The sequence below is a fragment of the Anolis sagrei genome, chromosome 1 (assembly GCF_037176765.1).
Source record: "Anolis sagrei isolate rAnoSag1 chromosome 1, rAnoSag1.mat, whole genome shotgun sequence".
Classification (NCBI taxonomy): Eukaryota; Metazoa; Chordata; class Lepidosauria; order Squamata; family Dactyloidae; genus Anolis; species Anolis sagrei.
The window spans coordinates 261,133,040-261,154,917 of NC_090021.1; the positions used below are offsets into that span (position 1 = coordinate 261,133,040).

General features: G+C 43.1%; 2 protein-coding genes across 3 annotated transcripts in view; both read right to left on the minus strand.

Annotated features, from left to right (window-relative positions):
• BBOX1 (gamma-butyrobetaine hydroxylase 1) overlaps window positions 1-21,878 on the minus strand; it is a 119,120-nt gene that overhangs the window by 55,264 nt on the left and 41,978 nt on the right. The window contains exon 1 of one of the 2 annotated variants that reach the window (XM_060765968.2): window positions 1,161-1,308. The exons of the other annotated variant lie outside the window; for it this stretch is intronic. The gene's annotated coding sequence lies outside the window, so the exon portion shown is untranslated. Of the gene's footprint in view, window positions 1-1,160; window positions 1,309-21,878 lie in introns of those variants that run through there. 2 annotated transcript variants of the gene reach the window in all.
• On the minus strand, window positions 12,607-20,337 carry FIBIN (fin bud initiation factor homolog). Its single transcript, XM_067462697.1, has one exon. It carries the CDS (start codon window positions 19,872-19,874, stop codon window positions 19,194-19,196), a length of 681 nt encoding a protein of 226 aa, XP_067318798.1. The 5' UTR covers window positions 19,875-20,337; the 3' UTR covers window positions 12,607-19,193.

The window sequence follows — 21,878 nt, forward strand, 5'->3', positions numbered from 1 at the left end:
GCTTCTCTCATGTCCCCGCATGGGGAGCTGGAGCTGACAGAGGGAGCTCAACTCACTTTCCCTGGATTAGAACCGCTGACCTCTTTGTCAGCAGTCCTGCTGGCACAAGGGTTTAACCCCACCAACAGGGCTCCAATGAATTAATAAATAAACACCCTAAAAGTGTTTGTGTCACAGGCATTTCTTTCTATATTACAGGAAAGAAGATTCCACCTGAACATTAGGAAGAACTTGAGAGCTGTTCAGCAGTGGAACTCCCTGATCCAGGGTGTGGTGGGGGCTCCTTCTTTGAAGGTTTTTAAACAGATGCTGTATGGCCACCTGTCAGGGATGCTTTGAATGTGATTTTCCTGCTTCTTGGCAGGGGGTTGGACTGGAAGGCCCATGAGGTCTCTTCCAACTCTAGAATTCTATATTGTTATCGATCCAATCATTACTTGATTTTGATTAAATGAAAACACTGATGTTCCAGTGCAATTTATTTTACTGCATTTGAAGACACCATACCAACAAATTAAAGTGTTTTGGAAGTCTTTTAGTAGACTTTTATGTCCTCATCACACTAGAGAACAAATCCACTTTAAATCCGGTTTCTGCCTCCTGAAGAATTCTGGACTTTGTAGTTTAGGGAGGCGCCTTTAGCAGTCTCACTAAACTACAAACCCCAGTATTTTACAGGAGCCATAAACTGGATTTAAAGTGGATCAATTCTCTTGTGTGATGAAGTTTAACCCCTTTCTTGCTGTTTACTTTTTGTTTCCTAAAAAAAATTCTTATTCAGTCACGTTTTAGCAAATATAAACCTCAAAGCATGGCTGTGTGTTGTACATGTGGAAGGGGAACCTGTAAGTGATGGAGCAAATCAGAGATCATTCCTGGATTTACAGTGGTTTCCACATTTTGGTCCTCCAGGTGTTTTGAACTTCAACTCCCAGAAGCCCCAGCCATTCTGGGAGTTCAAGTCCAAAAGCTTGGAGGACCAAAGGTCAGCTCAAGTCAGTCCTGGGGGAAAGGGCTTCCCCTTCCTTCCTCCTGTTGGGAAAGGAGGCCTGGCGCTTTCCCTCCTAACTTTCCGCCCGCCCGGAGAGAGGTGTGCGAGAGGAAGTGGGAGAAACACAAACACGCCGAAGTTGCGGAAACGGGGCGCAGCGTCTCCTTACCTGCGAGTCTCCTGAAGCGGGAAGGGAAGGCGGGGCAAAGGCTCCTCGCTCGGCCCCAGGGTCCCGCCTCGGCCTATGGAAAGGGCAGAAGGAAAAGCCGCGGGCGGGCGCAGGAAACACGCTCCAGCGAGAGGTTGTCAAGAGGAGGGGAGGGGAGGGGAGGGGAGGGGGGGGGGGGAGAGGTCAGCCCGGAGAGACCTTCCAGAGGCAGAGCGAGCAAACCCTTAGAGCGCACTGCATCACGGGACATAGAAGTTCTGGAGTTTCTTCCCCCTTCCTTTGCTCTTCAGTCTTCAGCGGGGAGCATCTGCACTGTAGAATTGTTGCACTTTAGCAGCACTTTAATTGCCATGGCTCAAGGCTCTGGAAGAAGGGGAGTTGTAGTTTCACAAGGTCTTTCGCCTCCCTTGCTTCTCCAAACTACAGTTCTGATGATTCCTGAGTCCTGGTAGTTAAAGCGGCGTCAAATTGCATTAATTCCACAGTGTAGATCATACATGGGCAAACTTGAGCTCTCCAGGTGTTTTGGACTTCAACTCCCAGAATTCCTAACTGGCTGTTTGGAATTGTGGGAGTTGAAGTTTGCCCCTGCCTGGGGTAGATACACCCTTACTGTCAGGAAGTTCTTCCTCATTTACAGGTAGAATATCTTTTCCTGCATATTGTTGAAGGCTGTGTTTTGAATCCAGGGCCCTGTGTCCCAGTCTCTTGAGCTTGCTCTGGGGCCCCAGGTGGCCCTTTCCCCATTGCCACGCCACTGGAAATTCAGGAGGTGACCTTGGGGACATCACACCTTCCCTGTTCCGGAAAACCAAGTGATGAGGTTACCATAAGATAGGAATGATTTAATGGCACACAACAGCAATGCATTCAGAAGAGAGCCCAGGCAGGCAAGAGCAGTTGCCCTTGTGGCATGTTTCTAGGTGCTGCAGAGTGGGGAAGGGTGGGGAATGCTCTCTGGAGCCAGGGCCGTAGCCAGAAAAAGATTTCGGGGAGGGTTGACAATTTCGGGGGGGGGGGGGGTTGAAAATTTTGGGGAGGGTTGAAAATTTCAGGGGGGGGGGTTGAAACCTGCCTCCTAGCCTACTCTGAAGCAAAGAGCACAGCAGGGGGCAGAGCAACCTTCAGTAGCCTGCAGCTCGCCCCTGTCAACCACCTCCACCAAGTCTGGCCTCCTTAATGAGAGCATTCAACACACACACACCCAACTTAATTGCTTCACTACATTGGCTATTGCTGTAAGTAATGACAGTGTGAATAAATTGTCAATATTTGCTTGAGATAGTGTTTACAGTTCTGGAGGGACTCTTAATTTTTTGCATCTCATAGACTTAGCATGGGGATTTGGTTAACCAGTTAAAATTCATGAGTAAACCAGGTTTTTTTTTTAAAAAATGAAATATTTTGGGGGGAGGGGGTGGGTTTGAACCCCTAAAACCACCCCCTTGCTATAGGCCTGTCTGGCGCATCCTCCAAAAAGTCGGTTGCCCTAACAAATTTGTGAACATCCTGTGGCTCCTCTATGATCCATCTGAACATGAGGAAGAACTTCCTGACTGTGAGAGCAGTTCAGCAGTGGAACTCTCTGCCCCGGAGTGTGGTGGAGGCTCCTTCTTTGGATGCTTTTAAACAGGCTGGATGGCCATCTGTCAGGGGTGATTTGAATGCAATATTCCTGCTTCTTGGCAGGGGGTTGGACTGGATGGCCCATGAGGTCTCTTCCAACTCTTTGATTCTATGATTCTATGATGACACGATGGCATCTTGTTGACAGGAAGCTTTCCACCAGAGTGGAAATCATCTATCAGACAGATGGCAAGCTATTTAACCTCAGCAGACTGAAAGCCAAAACCAAGGTTACAACAACATCTGTTATAGAACTCGAATATGCTGATGACAGCGTTATCTGTGCACATTCAGAAGCCACACTACAAGCCACTCAAAACACATTCGCAGAAGCATATGAGAAGCTCGGCCTGTCAATGAACAAAAGTGCTCTTCCAGCAGTCACCAGCCAATCCCTCTCCAAAGCCAGAAACACAACTTAATGGTGTAACATTAGAAAATGTTGACCATTTCAGCTACCTTGGCAGCCACCACTCCACCAAAGTCAACATTGACACTGAAATACAACACCACCTGAGATCTGCGAGTGCAGCATTTTTCTGAATGAAGCAGAGAGTGTTTGAGGACTGGGACATCTGTAGGGATACCAAGGTGCTTGTTTATAAAGCTATTGTCCTCCCAACCCTGCTCTATGCCTGCGAAACATGGACTGTCTACAGACGTCACATGCAACTCCTGGGACGATTCCATCAGCGCTGCCTCCGGAAAATCCTGCAAATCTCTTGGGAGGACAAGCAGACAAATGTCCGCGTGCTGGAAGAAGCAAAGACCACCAGCATTGAAGCAATGGTCCTCTGCCATCAACTCTGCTGGACCAGCCACGTTGTCCAGATGCCCAACCGCCACCTCCCAAAGCAGTTGCTCTACTCTGAACTCAAGAATGCAAAACGGAATGTTGGTGGCAGGAAAAGAGATTTAAAGACGGGCTCAAAGCCAACCTTAAAAACTCTGGCATAGACACTGAGAACTGGGAAGCCCCGGCCCTTGAGCACTCCAGCTGGAGGTCAGCTCTGACCAGCAGTGCTGTAAAATTTGAAGAGGCACGAATGGAGGGTGAAAGAAAGAAATGTGCCAAGAGGATGGCGCATCAAGCCAACCCCGACCAGGACCGCCTTCCATCTGAAAACCAATGCCCTCACTGCGGGTGAAGATGCAGATCCAGACCTTCCAGATCCCCAGGGAAGAGTCTGAGAAATTTTGAGGAGAATTTTTTAAACACAGTTGGGTGACACCAAACATGGTGAAATGTCCTCTACATTTCTATAGAGATAAATTTTGGAGCTGAATTTTTTTTGCCAAACTTCTGGGGGACTATGGTGGCCACTAGAAAAGTCCCAGGATATAGAATTTTGACGTATAATTTGTTTTAATTCATTTAAAAATTTGTTCTGTTCTCCCAGTTCACATTGCTAATGTCCAGACATATAACAAATGCCCAGAGGTGCTTTTCCAGTTAATGATCTTTTTAATAAATGTAACACATTGGAAAATAAGGATTGTATTGGTATTTTCAAACTTTACAGTCTAACCACTTTTGTGAACAATGTGATTATTTTATGGCTTTGCAATTTGTAGCAAATGTGTTATTTTTCCTCATGTGCATATTAGAAGACTTGAATTTCTCAGCTAATAAACAATCTACTGTGGATTTACATAAATGCAGAAGTGAGCTAACTGTGAAGTTGCAAGTGATGCTGAAAAGGAGCTCCAGATATCTACACTATGAAGTGTGAAGTCTGTTCATCACCATAGTACCAGATATGACATATGTGACAACTGCAGCCTTACAATGCTATCACACCAACATCTTGATCAAATATTACAACACTTCCAGAAAGATTAATTATTTCACAGATTGATGGAAATAATTATTACCAAAAGGTAATAAAGAAGTTAAAAGACTGTTTTGAAAATTAGTTTTTGACAACCAGTTTGGCAACCAGAGTGGAGAATTAACTCAAACTGAGTTTTGTGACATATGGAAAATCAAATATTTATGTTGGAAGCTGTATTTAATAGGACTCTCCAAGTGTCAAACCTGTGCAATAATTCATGTTAAATATGTCTGGGTCTGTGACATAAGTCACGTATAGTAGCATTAATTGTTTTAAAATGTTTCATATTAATTTTATCTTTTCCCTGTTGGGTTTTCCTCACTTGTCAACATTGTTAGATCAAAAATATTCAGCAGTTCTGTGTTTCTAGGTAACTGTACTCTGTTCTAACTGAATTAATGCTTTGGAAACCAGAAGTGCAATTATAAAATGAATTTGGTACTTTGATAATCAAGTTCTTTTTTTATATAGACAATGTATGCCCACTGGCTTTCTTTTTCTCTTTGCCCTCTGTCAAGCTGGAAGATTTTTAGTAGCATTGGTGTTGGGAAGATGACAAGGGAGAGCTGGAAATATAGTCCAAAACATTTTTATTCACTTAGGAAAGAATTACCTGACTAGATTGTTTGATTTCACAGGTGGAAACTGTTGCTTTTGCATATAAAGTTTACGAAAACATTTGAACTGCTCTTTTTGTTGTATAGGAATCTATCCCTATTCTTTCCACATTATTTATACCAAAATTTATGTTAAAGAAATATTGCCTAGTATCACATTTGATTCATTAACTGAAGTATTCCTGCATTTATGTTTTGGGGCAAGAAAAATCAAGGAACAAATACTAGGATCTAAATCGTTGCTAGTCCAACTACATCAGATCTATTGAATCAATACTAAATTCTAAGTCAACATGTGTAAATCACATGGGATCAGTGGGTCTGCTTGAGTTGGGACTGGCAACTGGATTTTAGTTATATATGTTTGTATGTGATATTCATCATCATAGGCTGTCACTCATGGCCGATTCGTTGTGATGGGTCCATAGGTGACTGCAGAGATCTGTTCTGGATCTGCATGTTCTTTTGCAGTGAGCACATCGGTTTCCAGATGGAAGGCAGTCCCAACAAGCATTGGCTCGACACACCTTCCTCTTGACACATTTCTCCATTTTGCTCTCCATTTGTGCCTCTTTGAATTCCTCAGCACTGTTGGTCACCTCTAGCTGGAGCACTCAAGGGCCTGGGCTTCCCAGTTCTCAGTGTCTATCCCACAGTTTTTAAGGTTAGCTTTAAGCCCATCCTTAATTTTTTGCTATCAACTAATATTTCTTTTTCTGTTCGTGAATGGAGATATAGTAATAGCTTTGGGAGATGGGGATCAGGCTTTCAGACAACGTGGCCAGTCCACCAAATTGATGGTGTAGGAGCATCGCTTCAATGCTGGTGGCCTTTGCTTCTTCCAGAGTGCTGACATTTTTTCACCTGTCTTCCCAAGAGATTTGCAGGATTTTATTTGGAAGCAACACTGATGGAATCATTTCAGAGGTTGAGAGTGACATCTGTAGATAGTCCATGTTGTGCAAGTATATAACAGGATTGGGAGGAACAAGCATTGTGATATCCCTACGAATGTCCCGATCTTCAAACATCCTCTGCTTTGTTTGAAAAAATGCCGGTCTTGCGGAGTTCAGGCAGTGTTGTACTTCGGTGTCAATGTTGACTTTTGTGGAGAGGTGGCTGCCAAGGTAGTGGAAATAGTCTACATTTTCTAATGTTACACCATTAAGCTGTATTTCTGGCATTGGAGAGGTATTGGCTGGTGACTACTGGAAGAGGACTTTGGTTTTCTTGATGTTTAACGACAGGCCAAGCTGCTCGCATGCTTCTGCAAAGGTGTTTAGAGTGGCTTGTAGGTCTTCTGAATGCGCACAGACGACATTGTCATCAGCATACTGGAGTTATATAACAGATGTTATTGTAACCTTGGTTTTGGCTTTCAGTCTGCTGAGGTTAAATAGCTTGCTGTCTGTCTAAAAGGTGATTTCCAGGCTGGTGGGAAGATTCCCATCATCAACGTGCAGTATCATATTATAATCAGTCAAAAATAAGAATTTTGTAAAGATAGAAAAACTGTGAGCTAGAAACATATTCTGCAGCTGCAGGTTTAATTCTTAAACAGAATCAGTCCCTCTGCAAGCAATGTAATCAGCCATGTTTACTTGATTGATATGTCCTATGAAATGTGTAATAGCTGCTGCATGAGATCCAAGTGGAAAATAATCTTGTCCAACTGAAATAAAGCACACTACCCTTCTAAATTACATAATAACTTAGCAAAAGTATGACTCATTACCATTATCCCTTTGTTCTCAGAAAACCTATAAAATGGAACTTTAAAACAGAAATATCCAAAGTAATGGGTAATGAAAATTTGGAACCCATTTCCTTTACAGTGTGTTACATGTTTTCATGTGTATACATATAGACAGTCACCATATCATTTTACAGAAATGTGAACCATTATGTTACCTTACTTATTACTTCTAGTCTCAGGTTGGCCATCATTACAGCCCAATTAACCTGGAGTGCTTTAACTCAAGGTTAGTTTATCCCATGTTTTCTACTGCCATGGAGCCAAGCCATTTTTCAGCCCCACATGTTCTTGCAATGACATATAGAATATATTTACTTGTAATAGTTTTACAATTCTATTCTCTTCTCCACTCACACCATTCCCCTGCATATTATTGTAGTCCAGATGTAGGTAGGGATAAAAAAGAGTAGCAGTTGAATACTTTGATGACATGTTTCTTTTTTCATGTCTCTTCTTTAAAAAAAATCAAAGCTTTTAACCATGGATTACTGAACCAAGGATTACTGAAAATAACAAGATAAAATATAACCAAGGATTACTGAAAATAACAAGATAAAACCAAAAATGAAACAAATGAGGACAAAAAATTAGACAAAATTTGAGAGGTTGGTGTGTGACTTCGGAGGATAAATGTCACTTGAATCAGTTTTGATGTAGTAGAATAAGTTTAGTGCTTGAACTTTGGATGATGACTCCAGCAGACCAAGGTTCTAATCTATTTTCAACCATGGAAACCCATAGGGTGGCCTTGGGCAAGTTTAATTATCTCAGCCTCAGAGGAAAGCAATTCCAACCTCTGAATAAATGCTGCCAAGATAAATATATGATACAGGTAACAGAAATCAGACACGACTCAAAGTCAATGGTAAATAAACACTAAGAGTTTTTAACCATGGCTATATTTGGTTCACATCTTGCCATTCTACCTCACATAACAAATATGACATAATAATCAGGTATGTCCCCAAATATTTTCTTGTCCAACATCAATGGTTGAGATGGTACAGTGGTACATTATCAAGCTGTGAGAATTGTGAAGATTGCGACTTAGAAGCTGTAGCTATATGTGGGGTTATACCAAGTTCCTCATAATGTTCCACATTATGTTCTCCAAAGGATTATGGTGTGGAAGATGGTAAGTTTGGCTTTTCTGTGGGTGATTTGTACTGTGTAAACTGTTAATATGGATACTAGTTTACTATATTATACAGGATGTGGCAAAGATGTAATGCATGACAAACATTTCTTACTAATGATCTCATGCTGACAATTGAAATTAAAGAGCATAAGCAGAGTGCTACTGAATGAGATCAAATGTTCATCTAATCTATCATTTTATTTTACAAGATGGGCCCACAATGTTTCTGGAAAGGTCATTTATTTAGGACGGATGCACCAAATGTCCAACTTCACTTGGAAGTAGCTTAAATGCTCTTGAGATGTATGCTAGTTGTCACTGATTGCAATACCTTGGAAACACAGGTTTTTGAAAGCCCATATAAATCACCAGTGATTGTCAAACAACAAAAATAGGTGGCCCCAGCCTCACATAAAGGAGGAAGTGTGACTGTTCAATACTTTTCCAGGAATAATTGAGAACAGATATGTCAAAACCTGGCATTTCTGAGGTCCTTTTTTCTCATTTTGCTGTTCCCGTTTCTTCTTACTGTAATTTGTATGTTTCCTTGTACTCTGACAATATAGAAAGGAAGGAAATCATAAAATAATGCTGGCATTTCAGGAACTTTTATGATCAAACAAATCAGTGAGACAAGTCTGTCAAAGAAATGGAAACCCTGCACAATCCAATGAAGATTAATGACCTTTATAAAGCAATCCTATAAATTGCATTGTTGTTGTCATGTGCCTTCAAGTCATTCCCTCTAACATTTTGCAGATGAAATGGACACATGACTCAGCAGTCAAGATTGCAAAAGCTATTGATGAGAAATAATGCACAGAGAAGGTGTGGTGGAAAGATATTGACCACTCTTGTCCTATCCCCAAACTGAGTTAAATGAGTGGAAACTATTTATGCTCTCTGAACTCAGTTTGCAGCAATTGAAGTACATGGAAGACAAAGGGGAAAAGTGGGAGGAGGAGAGATAAACAGGAACATTTTAAAAGCACCTGGAAAAGTGGGATGACAGAGGATTAATTGGAACTCTTCCCTGCCAAATCAGGTCAGTTGGAAAGTATGAAGCTGGAGTGCTGTAAATCTAGAACATCTAACCCATTCAACACCCAGGAACTTTGGGCTTTAGCATAAATGTTCCCTGGGCACAGGCCCTCTTTACCCACAATCCTAGTCTAAATTCAACCTCATGTTCACAGTTATAACTGCTGTTTCATTCAGGCTGACAACACTCTTTAGATACCTGAAAGGGTGAATTAAATGTCACGGGAAAAGCTAAATGAAAGACAGTTACATTTATAAATTTATTTAACAAAAATGCAAAGGGATCCATGCAATGGACAGAGAAAGTTGCAGAATCCCAAGGAAGGCATAATTAGATGTTTGTCCTTCTACATTTATATGAACGTGAACACAATAAGAACCATGTAGTGCCCTTGTAAGAATAGCTATAGCCCCCCTCCCTCCCTCCCTCCCTCCCTCCCTCCCTCCCTCCCTCTCTCCCTCTCTCTCTCTCTCTGTGTATGAATGTGCTCCACAAAGATGCAAGGATAGACCAGATCTATTTGGGGTACCTCTCCTCGCACATACATTGCTGTTTTTGGATCAAATGAAAGTAAACTAAAATGGTGAGGTAAACTAAAAATTGTGGTCAATCATGGCATGGAAGAGTTAATCATGCACTTATATTTCTTTCTATATAAACCAGATTTCAAAGGACTTAACTTTGGCTGGATTGTGTCAGAAGTTCCCAGTAAGATTTGAATGAATAAATTTCTGTTATTTCATTTTCAAGCTAACTATTCATGGAATCCAAGCCAACACTTAAATGTTGTTTTCTTTTAGCAAAATTTACAGGTTATAGTTTGGCCAGAGTCTAGACTCTTAAATAAACTGACACTCTTGTTTTAGCACTGTATTTTAGAAGAAAGGTCCTGCACTGAAATGTTTATATTTTAAAAGCCCAGACCTTAAAAGGACCTTGGGATTATTGAACATGACACAGTAATGTGATGTTGCCACAATGAATGCAAATAATATTTTAGTCTGCATTGATGGAAGCATAGTTTCCAAGACAAGCAAAGTAATAACCCTACTATATTCTGCACTAGTTAGGTCTCGTCTAGTGTACTGTATTCATTTCTGGCTACTTTATTTTAGAAAGGATACAGACAAGTTAGAGCAAATTCAGAGAAGGTCAACAAGGATGCTAAGAACTATGGAAAACAAAATGAATTAGGACAGTTAAGGGGCTGGTCCTGTTCAGACAAGTGAAAAGAAGACTGGAGGATAGTTGTGGTGTTATTTATATATTTCGTATCACAAAGCATTGCATAAATTAGTATAAAACTGATAAAAATAGAAGGAGCACAAGCAGATAAATGTCTTTTGATCAAAAAATTGGCAACAGTGACCACATGGTCTGTAGTCTCCAGCAATTTTTCCTCTGTTCATGAGGCAGGACATTGCGTACAAGCATACAGATGCGGAGTTGTCTGTTCTGCTCCACAATCACACAAGATGGAGGATTCTTTTAGGTAGTGCCATTTTGCCAGGTTGTCTTTCAATCTGCCCACTCCACTTCTGAGTCTGTTCAGGGACTTCCAAGTTGCCCATTCTTGGTTTGCCCCTGGAGGCAGACCCTCATGGTGGAGGGGGGGGGGGGCATCTAATTGGAATTTCCTGGTTTAGCTGCCCGGGGGATTATTCTTGCTGTTGCTGGGGAATCATTAAGAGGAGTGGTGGTTCTCATGAAGCTTTTTCTTGATTTGAGTCTACTGGGGGGAGGCCAATAGCCATGCAGTGGGTGGCTTTCACAGTGTTTAAGCTTATTTCCTATTGCACATCAGGATGGGGGTGGGGGGCAATTCCATTTAGCTTGTACAGTTTATCAACAGATGTAGTTTTAAGACATCCTTTGATCATTCTGCATGTTCTCTTCAATGCTATGTTTACATGCTTTCCATACACAGACTTGTGTGAAACAGTGCAGGCACACTCAGCAGTTGAGTAAGACGAGGCCAGGGCTGATGTTCTTATTAATTCTGGGTCTGCACCCCATGCGCTGCCAGTAAGTTTCTGCAGGATGTTATTGCAGGCAGGTATTTTGTGCTTGGTGTTCATGTAGTGTTTCCTATATGTTAGAGTTCTATCTAAGGTGACACTGAGATATTTAGGATGGAGACAATGTTCAAGCTCTTCACCTTCCCAGGTGGTGTCATGATCCTACTCTTTACACATCTAAAGGTCTGTGACAAGACAGGGCGGTTACAGGTTTGCTCTCTTCTCAGAGGGTTGGACCAGGTCTAATTATTGTAAAATCCAGGAAGGTGGATTTGGATTGAACATTAGAAGGGACTTCTTGATAATAAGAGGTGCTCGTCAATTGAACCAGTTATTTAGAGAAGTGATGGGGTATCTTCCTTTGGAAACCTTTAAAAAGAGGTACCTGCTGGGGATGCTTTGGTTGGATTTCCTGCAATGAAACAGGATAGTGGTGGTGGGACTCTGGAGCCCCTTCCAACACTATGATTCTATGACAGTTATTTTCATATGCGAAAGGTCAGATTCATCCTGATTGTAATGGAACTTCTGAATTATTTTAATAAATGTTCGCTCAGCACTATGGAATCCCAGAAGTTGTAGCTTTATACCTTGTTTAGCCTTTCTTGCCAAAGAGAGCTGGTGCCTCATCAAACTACAAATCTCAGAATTCCATAGCATTGAGCCAAGACAGTTAGAGTGGTGTCAAATTAGGGTGTTCATGCATCCTAAATCTCCATGGACTCTTACCATTAGCATTTATGAATCTTACTAGTATCAAATCCTGTATTTTTAAAACCAAACTTTAGAAAAACAAATCTTGGCTTGAAAACCTGAGATTTAACTCATACTCCTCAGTGATTGATAGCAATCCCTTTTATAAATAGCGACATAAATCCTTGAAGGGCTGTCAAAAAAGTTTCAAAATGCTGTAGTTTAAAGAACTCATGAATCATAGAACTGCAACTTATTTTCTTTAAATATTTATTAAGACAATACAAAGATAACTTGCCCTCTTGCAACAAAGAAGTTCAAATCACCTTCAAATTAGATTTAAATAAGAAATGTTAAAATTAGAACAGAGAAAAAAGCACACTTTTCATCCTGCTCTTTTGCTATTGTCAAAAACACAAAATGGTTTTACAAAACAAAAGCTAGCAAAAGTATGGAGACCCCAACATTAGTAGTACGTTAACAAAGCACCTCCCTTAACCAGGTTTTGGCTGGAATTCAAAGCACACTTAACATGGTATTACTGACAAGGTAACCAAATGAAAAAGATGACAAACCGATTGCATCCTTAAGAGCTGTGCAGAAAGGAACATTTCAAGAGGCATAAGTTGTTCTGCTAACATTCCCTGTTCTACACCACATTTTATACTCTTTGGTATTCTCTGATCGATAGCTTACATAACAGAGGCAGACACGCATGCTATAAAAAGTATATTCTCTAATTTTATTTTCTAAAATAAAATAATCACAGCTTTAAATACTCGATTAAGTAGGTTTTTGTTTTAAAAATAGAATTTAAACAATTGAAAATAACAGTCATAGCCCATTCCAGTTTCAGAATGCTGGTTGAAGTCAGCAGCAGATCATAGTGATATTTAATCAACCTGAAAATCCATATCTGAATTGCAGAGTGGGGAGCAACATAGTCCAATGTGCATACACCTGGATGCGAATCCAAGGTTCTTTGGTAGATCCATGTATATTTACTAAACTAATATTGAGGAGTGATCTTTGCCCTGGTAAAATGTAACTAGAAAGCTCTAGTTGGAGGAATATATCACCTGTAATTAAAGATGCACAATGGTACCAAAATACTTCTACAATATTAGAATGCTTATATTAATATTTTAGATTTCGATGTCATACTTGTTGCATACAATCTATTTTCAATTTGAATCAAATGGTCAAATTAAGAAATACCATAATCTGATTGAAGCAAATATGACTCCATCATATTTAACTTTGGCTGGATTGTGACATATACTGAGCTCAGATTCAAAGGAAATAGAGCTAAATTAAGCCACTGTTATAATAATTTGTTTCTATGGTCACTGATATCTCAATGCCTATGGATTATGTTTTATTGAAAGTTTACACCTCTTGTTGATTTCCAGCAAGGACAGCTGGGGGTACAAAAAGACCATGTCTTATAATTGGAAACCATTCTCGCAAACTAGTACAACTAGGATAGTAAGATGCTCAAGGAATTATATACTTATTTACAAATTTTCAAATACATAAAGAAGATGGTATTTGGGAAACCATGTTGGAATGCTTCTGGGTGTTTCTTACAGACTGATATACTGAACAATGCACAACCTGCACACATTCCCAATGTCAAGCACGAATAATGCTTAGCCTTTTTCTCAAAAGGGGATAACAAGGTTTTTTGGGGTCAATCTTGAAGTACTTCATTACAAATTACAGAAAGACATGGGTCAGTATGTTAATGACAGTCCATTTAATCATGATGGAAGGAAAATCAATCAATTTCTAATTTATAGAAATACAGAATAGATCGCTTTACAGAACTATCCTATAAACATCTGTGCAAAAATAAAATTCACTGGGATTTAAGTTTGAATAGATATGTCTGGGATCATGATGTCAGTTGGTCACCAGATGTTCCAAGATTTTGTTATATGGTACTATATGCACCAGTCATTAAAAAAAATAAACAAGTCAAGGGCAACAATGCAAGGTACTTACACAAAGTTGGGGAACCTTTGGCCTTTGGGTGTTTTGATCTGTAACTCCCACCAACACCAACCAGATGGCTAATAGTAAGGGAATATTGAGAGTGTAGTCAACTATATCTGAAGGGCCAAAATTTGCCATGAGAAGGAAAGGATGCAAGAACAGCCAAGAATTGTGATGTACTTAGAAGAGAAGACTATAAGATTTAGAGCACTTCGCTATGTGTGGTTAATCAGAAGTAAGAAGCACATTATATTGACTCCATTTTACTCCAAAGGAATCAAGCTTGGGGTTTGTAGCCTTAACTTTCTTAGGGTGCACCTACACTGTAGAATTAATGCAATTTGACAACACTTTAACAGTCAGGCACAATGCTATGGACTCCTTGGAGTTGTAGTTTTGCAAGATCTTTAGTATGATCTCCTATAGCAGTGGTTCTCAACTTGTGGGTCCCCAGGTGTTTTGGCCTACAACTCCCAGAAATCCCAGCCAGTTTACCAGCTATTAGGATTTCTGGGAGTTGAAGGCCAAAACATTTGGGGGCCCACAGATTGAGAACTACTGTCCTACAGAGTCTCACTAAACTACAATTCCTAGGATTTCATAGCATTGAACCATGGCAATTCAAATGGTGCCAAATAGTATTAATTCTGCAATGTAGATGAACTCTTTCTGAAGACTGTGTCATGTCCAAATACCCCAGCTCTGTAGATCTGTACCACAGCCACCGAAGCTTCAGAAATCACATATTGTTTAGAGTTGGTTTCATGACACTAAAAACAATAACACAGAAGCATTAATATTGCAGAAAAGCAACAAAGGGTGGCAATGATACAAGCTAAAAAGAAAAACAGTTTTTTTTAGCAATGTGAATGTAATGAAATCTACTGTCCCTTGGAGCCAACTGACTGCTGGGAACTTATGTTTCTCTTGGCCTCAGGCAGCTGCAAACTAGGACACAGAGAGAAGGTTTCTGCCCAGTGTTTCTTCCTTGATCAAGGTAGGAATTTTCCCCCTTCCTTCCTATATTTTTGGACAATTCTCATTTCTCACCATTGATTATAGTAGTCAGCGATACAGAGTGTTACAATATAACATCTGGAAGGCAGATCCAATTCCACAACTGTCCTGAATGCATGGGTTTTTTTTGTCTTGTTTCACCTGCTCTTCTTTTAATTCCATGTTCAATCAGATCTTTGGAAAGGCAGAACACTTTTTAAAATCTGGGCATGAGATGTCCTGAATGCAGTGGAATCAAGCAACAGGTTTCATGGACTGAGATCACAATTCTACTCTGTTTCTAAAGCAGAATGGGCTAGAGTTGACCAAATGTAGGACTAAAATTTCTATCACTGCTTGCCACTGGCCATGCTGTCTAAAGCTTCTGGAAATTGCAATGACATCTGGATTCTCACCCTGCCTTAAAGTTTTGGATATTGTTCTCATCCTGTATTACCATAACCAGAAACTTATTTTTATTGACAGGGAGGGTACATTCATATTTACTTTCACAAATGTAATGTTAAAATGCTGCAACTCCAACAGAACTAGGGTCAATGGGCACCATGGCTGGGAAGTGCCCTGCAGCTTTAAGTTTTGAGTTCTGGCAGTCCTAATCCGAAGGGAAGAACAGATCCAACTGCACTCTCCTGTTGTTGCTGGCAATCCAGCTGGGCGTTCTCCCAATGGGCAGGAAATTTATATCCTGGAGGGAGCCAAGCTACACTAAACAGTAGCTTCCAACTATGGTATTTAAAACTATTCTTGCAGAGGGAAGGCAGAGGGAAGATGGTAGTTCTTGCTTCAAGTCTAGCACTGTTTTCTATAGAGGCCTCAGGGTTTTGTATCTTGGTAACAACTGCTTCTTATTTTTTCATAATCCCATGATACAAATTCATTTGGCTCATGCAACTGGCCCTTTCATATCAAATATTCACCGTCCTAACAGTTATACTTCATTTTGAAATCTAGATCCATGCTGCCAGGGATACACAAAACTCAAAGCTGTATTTTTCATGCAAACTGAAGGTTTTGTGGTTATATGAAATGGTGACTGGCTGCAGGTGACTATGTGCTTATTGATGACATACAGTTGAAATCTGTGTCATTAATAGAAGATGGAGTAATCTGCAGTGGCTGAGACTCTACACCAGGCATGGGCAAGCTTTGGCCCTCCAGGATTTCAACTCCCACAATTTCTATCAGCTGGCAAGCTGGCTGGGATTTCTGGGAGTTGAAGTCCAAACACCCAGAGGCAGGGCCATAGCTGGGGGGAGGGTGAGGGTTAAGGGTTCTACCCACCAGAAAGAGTTCTACCCCCCCCCCCCGAAACTTGGTTTACTCATGAATTTATATGGTTAACCAATTTATGAGTAAACCAGGTTTCTTTTTTAACCTGACACATTTCAGGGCAGAGTTGAACTTTTATACTGCCCCTTCTGGTTACAGCCCTGCTAGGAGGGCTGAAGTTTGCCCATGCCTGCTCCACACTGTAGAATTAATGTACATTCACAATGTAGAAGGAATGCAGTTTGACAGCATTTTAACTACTATGACACAGTGCTATGGAATCTTGGGGGTTGTAGTTTGGTGAGGCAACAGCACTCTTTGACAGACAAGAGTAAAGAATGAAACTCCCATGATTCCATATCAACGAGCCACAGCAGCTCAAATGGTGTCTAAGTGTTAATTCTACAGTATAGATACATTCCTAGGGGGAAAATATGGAAGAAAAGAAGGAAAATATTGTTACAAAGTCATCTAGAGCATTTCTTGAACATTGCCAAGTTCATAGCTACCATTTTCTCATTCCAGACAATGTTTTAGGAGTGTGTGAATTCTCACTTCCCTCATAAACACACATGAAACATAAGGAAAGTGTTACCCTTTTGGTTCTCTTGAGGCCCTGCATCAATTAAATAACACTACCATTTTTTAATTTCTTTGTCAGTTATTGGAACTCATTGCAAGCAAGGAATGAGTCACATGAACTCAGCAACTTAGATTAAATTTAGATCAAATAATGGCCAAGCTTAACAGTTTATTGTGAATGAACAAAACCAACCCCATATAAATTATTAATAGTTACATTTTTGAAAAACTGAATTGTCTTAGAAATTCCACGTCTCTACAATGGGAAAAGAGGAGACAGTAACTCCCAAAAGCTGTTATCACGTATTTTCTCTTTTGGCTGAAGTGAGTCACTTCTCAGACTTACTGACCACAATCCAGCATCAAGTTAATTCAGTGGGCTTAAGTGTGCCCAACTCTGCTAAACTCTGAATACAAGGGCTAGTTAATGATATAAATATGCTTACTAGTAATAAAATGTTTGGAAAAATATACTGCCCATGTATCTGCTCGTGGGTGGAGGACAGGGTGAGCTGCTGACATCACCACAACTCTGTATGTACATTGAGAAAATGGGCATAACAATGAATGATGTTCCAGGCATTTAGTAGTATACAATATAAACCATGTACATATCTACCCAATAAGAACCACTGAGTTCAATGGGAGTCTCTGAGAAGCACCAAGTATATAGACTGCCAGCAATTCTTGGGTTATAACATCCTTCTCCATTGGCTGTTTAGAAATGATGGGTAATGCAGTCCCACAACATTTGGAGGGCCACATAGGACTTGCAATGTTATGTTATTTTTGGTGTAATTCTTTCTTTCCCCCCTCTATATATTTTATTTCCCAAGCTGAGGATGAACATGATGAAGCATGGCTGGCACCATGAGATCACAAGAAGTTCATGGGTTTTAAACATCTGTGTGAGAGATCCAACAAGCAAACCTTTTGACCGGCAGAGACTAGTCGCCTTTTTACATTTGCATGTGCTAGAAAATGGGATAAAAAGCAACACCCTTTCCTTTTTTCTTGTTCTTTGAAAACCAACAACAAGCCAACTCCAGATGGATATTTGAACAGAAAGGACAGCTTCAGGGGTTATTTGTTTTGGAAGATTAAACCAGCTCATTGCCATTTAGTAGTTTTTTCACATAATCTGAATCCTGAATAAAGGCACGGGTGGATGATACTGAAGTGTTGAGATTGGCCATATTACACAATCATAGCAATCTGACACCATTTTAATGGCCATGGCACCATCCTATGGAATCCTGGGACTTGCTTGTTCAGGGACCAGACAGACACGGGGTATATATCTATTCCTTGGAATTAGTGCAGTTTGACACCCTTTAACTGCCATGGCTCAATGCTATGGAATCATGGGAACTGTAGCTTAATGAGGGACCAACACTTGGTAGAGAAGGCTAAAGGCCACGTAAGAGGACAACTCTCATGATTCCATAGCATAGAAATGGCAGTGAAAGTGGTACCCAACTGATTGAAGTGTAGATGCAACCAGAGATGGAGACACACCTCACAAAAACTACAGACCCCAGCCATGGCTCTTCATGTGGTATCAATTCTGTGGTGTGGATTCAGCAGGCATGGACAAACTTGGACTCTACAGGTGTTTTGGGCTTCAACTCCCACCACTCCTAACAGCCTCAGGCCCCTTCCTTCCCCCCCTCAGTCGCTTAAGCTAAGCGCCGCCTCCTCCTCCTCCTGCTCCTCCTCACTGAAGTGGCTGAGGGGGGAAAGGAAGGGGCCCGAGGGCCCGAGTTGGCACATGCCTGGGATACAGCCTAAATGAGAAGGAATCAAGGAGCAGGAACAAGTTGAGGGTGTTCAACTGGCTGCCTGATGGTCCACCTGTGCAGGCAGCAGAGGCGAGCATCTGTTTGGCTGACCAAAGGGTGAATTGGGGTCTGCTTGGGGTGAAGGTGGAAGGAAAATTGCCCCTTTCCTTGGCCACCCACTTAGCAATAGGGAAGACAAGCAGTTTGGCTGTGCAGATGATGACATGGAATCGGTTGGAGGCCCAGATGGTGATGATAGATAGGACAGAGTGCACCTAGCAGATTGGCCCTTTCCATGACCACTTTCCTTGGCCACCCACTTAGAAGTTTTAAACTGGTACAGAAGACTGGGTTTGCTGTAAGTTTTATGACCATGTTCCCGAAGCATTCTCTCCTGACGTTTCTCCTGCATCTATGGCAGGCATCCTCAGAGGTTGTGAGGTCTGTTGGAAACTGGGAAAATGAGGGTTATATATCTGTGGAAGGTCCAGGGTGGGTTTGGCTGTACAGGTGATGACATGGAATCTCCCGGAGGCCCGGATGGCGATGACACAAACGGCAGAGCACTGAAGCGCAGCAGGGAAGAGTCTGCAGCCCGGCGGCGGCGGTTTGAAGCCGGCTTCGAAGCGCATGGGGCGTGCGTCTCCTTGGAGGCTGGTCCTCAGCCTTGGAGGTGCTGCCCGCGGAGTCGGCTGAGCCGGGCGCCGTGGCTGCGGACGGCGAGGGCGAGCAGCTCGTACTTGTCTCGGAGGCCGGCGGAGAGGGCGAGCGTCTCGGCGAGCAGGGCCCGCGCGGTGGCCACCTTGGCCAGGAAGTCCTCCCCGGGGCGCGCCCCGCCGCCCTCGCGCTCCTGCTCCTGGCCCTGCCGGAACTTGTGCTCCAGCTCGCCCAGGGACTTGTCCGAGTTGGCGTAGGCCTCGCCGATCTGGGCCGACTCCCGCCGCAGGTACTTGCCGTAGCTCTCCTCGCCGTCCAGGTCGTAGGAGATGCTCTTGCGCAGGCCCTCCAGCACGCGCGCCGCGTCCTCCGCCTGCCGGCCCAGCAGCGTGAACTCCTCGCGCAGCGTCAGCGCCGGGGCGGCGGGCACGGGCAGGCTCGCGGAGGGGCCTCGCGCCGCCCCGGACTCCAGCCCCGCGCAGCGCAGCCGGTCGCTCACCCGGAAGAGCAGCTGGCACTTCTCCGGGTCGTCGTTCTCCTCGTAGTCGCCGTCCGGCACGAAGTAGTGGTGCAGCGTCCCGTTGGACATCTCCGGGTAGAGCGGCCCGTCGAAGTAGCCCCGGCACGAGCCGCACCAGCAGCCCAGCAGCCACGCCGCGCGGACGAGGAGGAGCGGGAGAAGCATCCCGAGCCCAGGACGAGGACGAGGACGAGGGCGAAGAGGAGGCTCTCAAAGCCCCGAGGATCAAGCCCGCCCGGGAGGCATCGGGGAAGCCCACCCGAGGGAAGAGTTCGCGGAAAGGGAAGAGGCAGGAGGCGAGCTCAAGGCGGAGGAGGGGGAGGCGTCCCCTGCAGCCTCCCCATCCACCTTTCCCCTCCTCCTCCCACCTCTCTTCTCTTTGGCAGCCCAAACACAGAGAGAGGACACCTCCGTCCAAGAGCCGAGCTACAATCGATCTAGACCTGGCTGCCTGGCGCGGCTCCTACTCTTTTCCTCGTCTACATCTGGATTGGTGCTAACGCCGGAGTTTGGCTTTTGGCCCTAGGATCTCTCTCTCTCCTTCCTTCTCTCTCCCCCCTCCTCCCCCTCTTCTCCCCCCTTTCTCTCCTTCCTTCCTTCTCTCTCTCCCCTCCTCCCGCCTCGCTTCTTCTTCCTCCCTCTCTCTCTCTCTCTCTCTCTCTCTCTCAATCTTCTCCCCGTCTCTCTCTCTTTTCTCCCTTCTCCCCGTCTCTCTCTCTCTCTCTCTCTCTCTCAATCTTCACCCGTCTCTCTCTCTCTCTCAATCTTCTCCCCGTCTCTCTTTCCTCCCTCTTCGTCTCTCTCTCTTCTCCCTTTTCCCCGTCTCTCTCTCTCAATCTTCTCCTCGTCGCTCTCTCTTCTCCCTTTTCCCCGTCTCTGTCTCTTTTCTCCCTTCTCCCCTTCTCTCTCTCTCTCTCTCTCTCTCTCTCTCTCTCTCTCTCTCTCGCCCTCTCCAGTTAAGCCACCAGTTCCTTCACTCCTTCACAACGTCCAAACACCAAGTTTGGAAGGAAGCCTTTAAAACCTCGGTGGCGTTATTAAAGCTACAGGGTCTCATCTCTCCCTCCTCCCCTCCACACACTCACTCCCTGGTTTGGCAAAGTCAGGTGGCATTGGGGGAAAAGGGAAAGAAAAGGGCTGTTACTGGCATGTGAGTCCCAGCAGGTTTTGTGGAACTGAGCAAAATTCATGACACCCTGTTTTAGTTGGAAGGAAAAGCCAGAATCCAAGTCTGGCGAGCATACTTCTGTTCAAAACAGCTGGATTTAGTGTACAGGTTGAGCATCCCTCATTCCGAATTCCAAAACAGTACTCCAAAATTGTATGGTGTCTGACTTATTTATTTATTTATCGTGTCAGAAAGCAAATTGAGATCACAGTTACAATATATAAAAGACCACAAACAAAGTTTAAAAAATTGGCATTATACCTTACTTCCTTTGACCAGAAGTTGCCACTTGGAGTGCCTCTGGTGTCGCTCCAAAAAGGTCATCCTTTGTGCATGTGGCAGGGCTTAGACTGCATTGTAGTAGGTGATCTATGGCAGGCCGGTAGCCAGGATTTTGATTCGGGGAGGGGGGGGGCTGATTCTGAGTGAAAGAGGGTCTACCCTAGCAAACCTTTTGTATCATTACCCCAATACCCCCATGCATCTGGGATATATTGAGTATGGTGATCAGATCATGATATGAATAAACATAACAGTTTAAATAATGCACCAGTAAGGCCTTTTTGCAAACCACCATGAGAATTTCGGGGGGGGGGGGGGCTGAAGCCCCTCAAGGCCCCCCCCCCCGCTACATGCCTGGTCCATGGTTTGCTCTTCTCCACACTCACATGTTGTGGACTCCACTTTGTAGCCCCATTTCTGAGGATTGGCTCTGCATTTTGTAGTGCCAGAGTGCAGTCTGTCCAATGCCTTCCAAGTTGCCAAGACTTCTGTGTGCTCAGGAGGGAGTCTCCCTCCCTCCTGAGCCATTGATTGATTTTCCAGATTTTAACCTGCCACTTTTGGACTCTTGCTTTCTGAGGTGTTCCTGCGAGTATCTCTGTAGATCTTAAGAAGCTTTTTCTTGATTTAAGTCATTGACATGCTGACTGATATCCAAACAGAGGATGGGCCAGAGATGTCACTGTCTTGGCCCTTACCTTATTGGCTGCTACTTCCCA

What these genes read in the sequence shown, in the direction of transcription:
- FIBIN (XM_067462697.1), bottom strand. Translation starts at nt 19,874, where the DNA reads ATGCTTCTCCCGCTCCTCCTCGTCCGCGCGGCGTGGCTGCTGGGCTGC.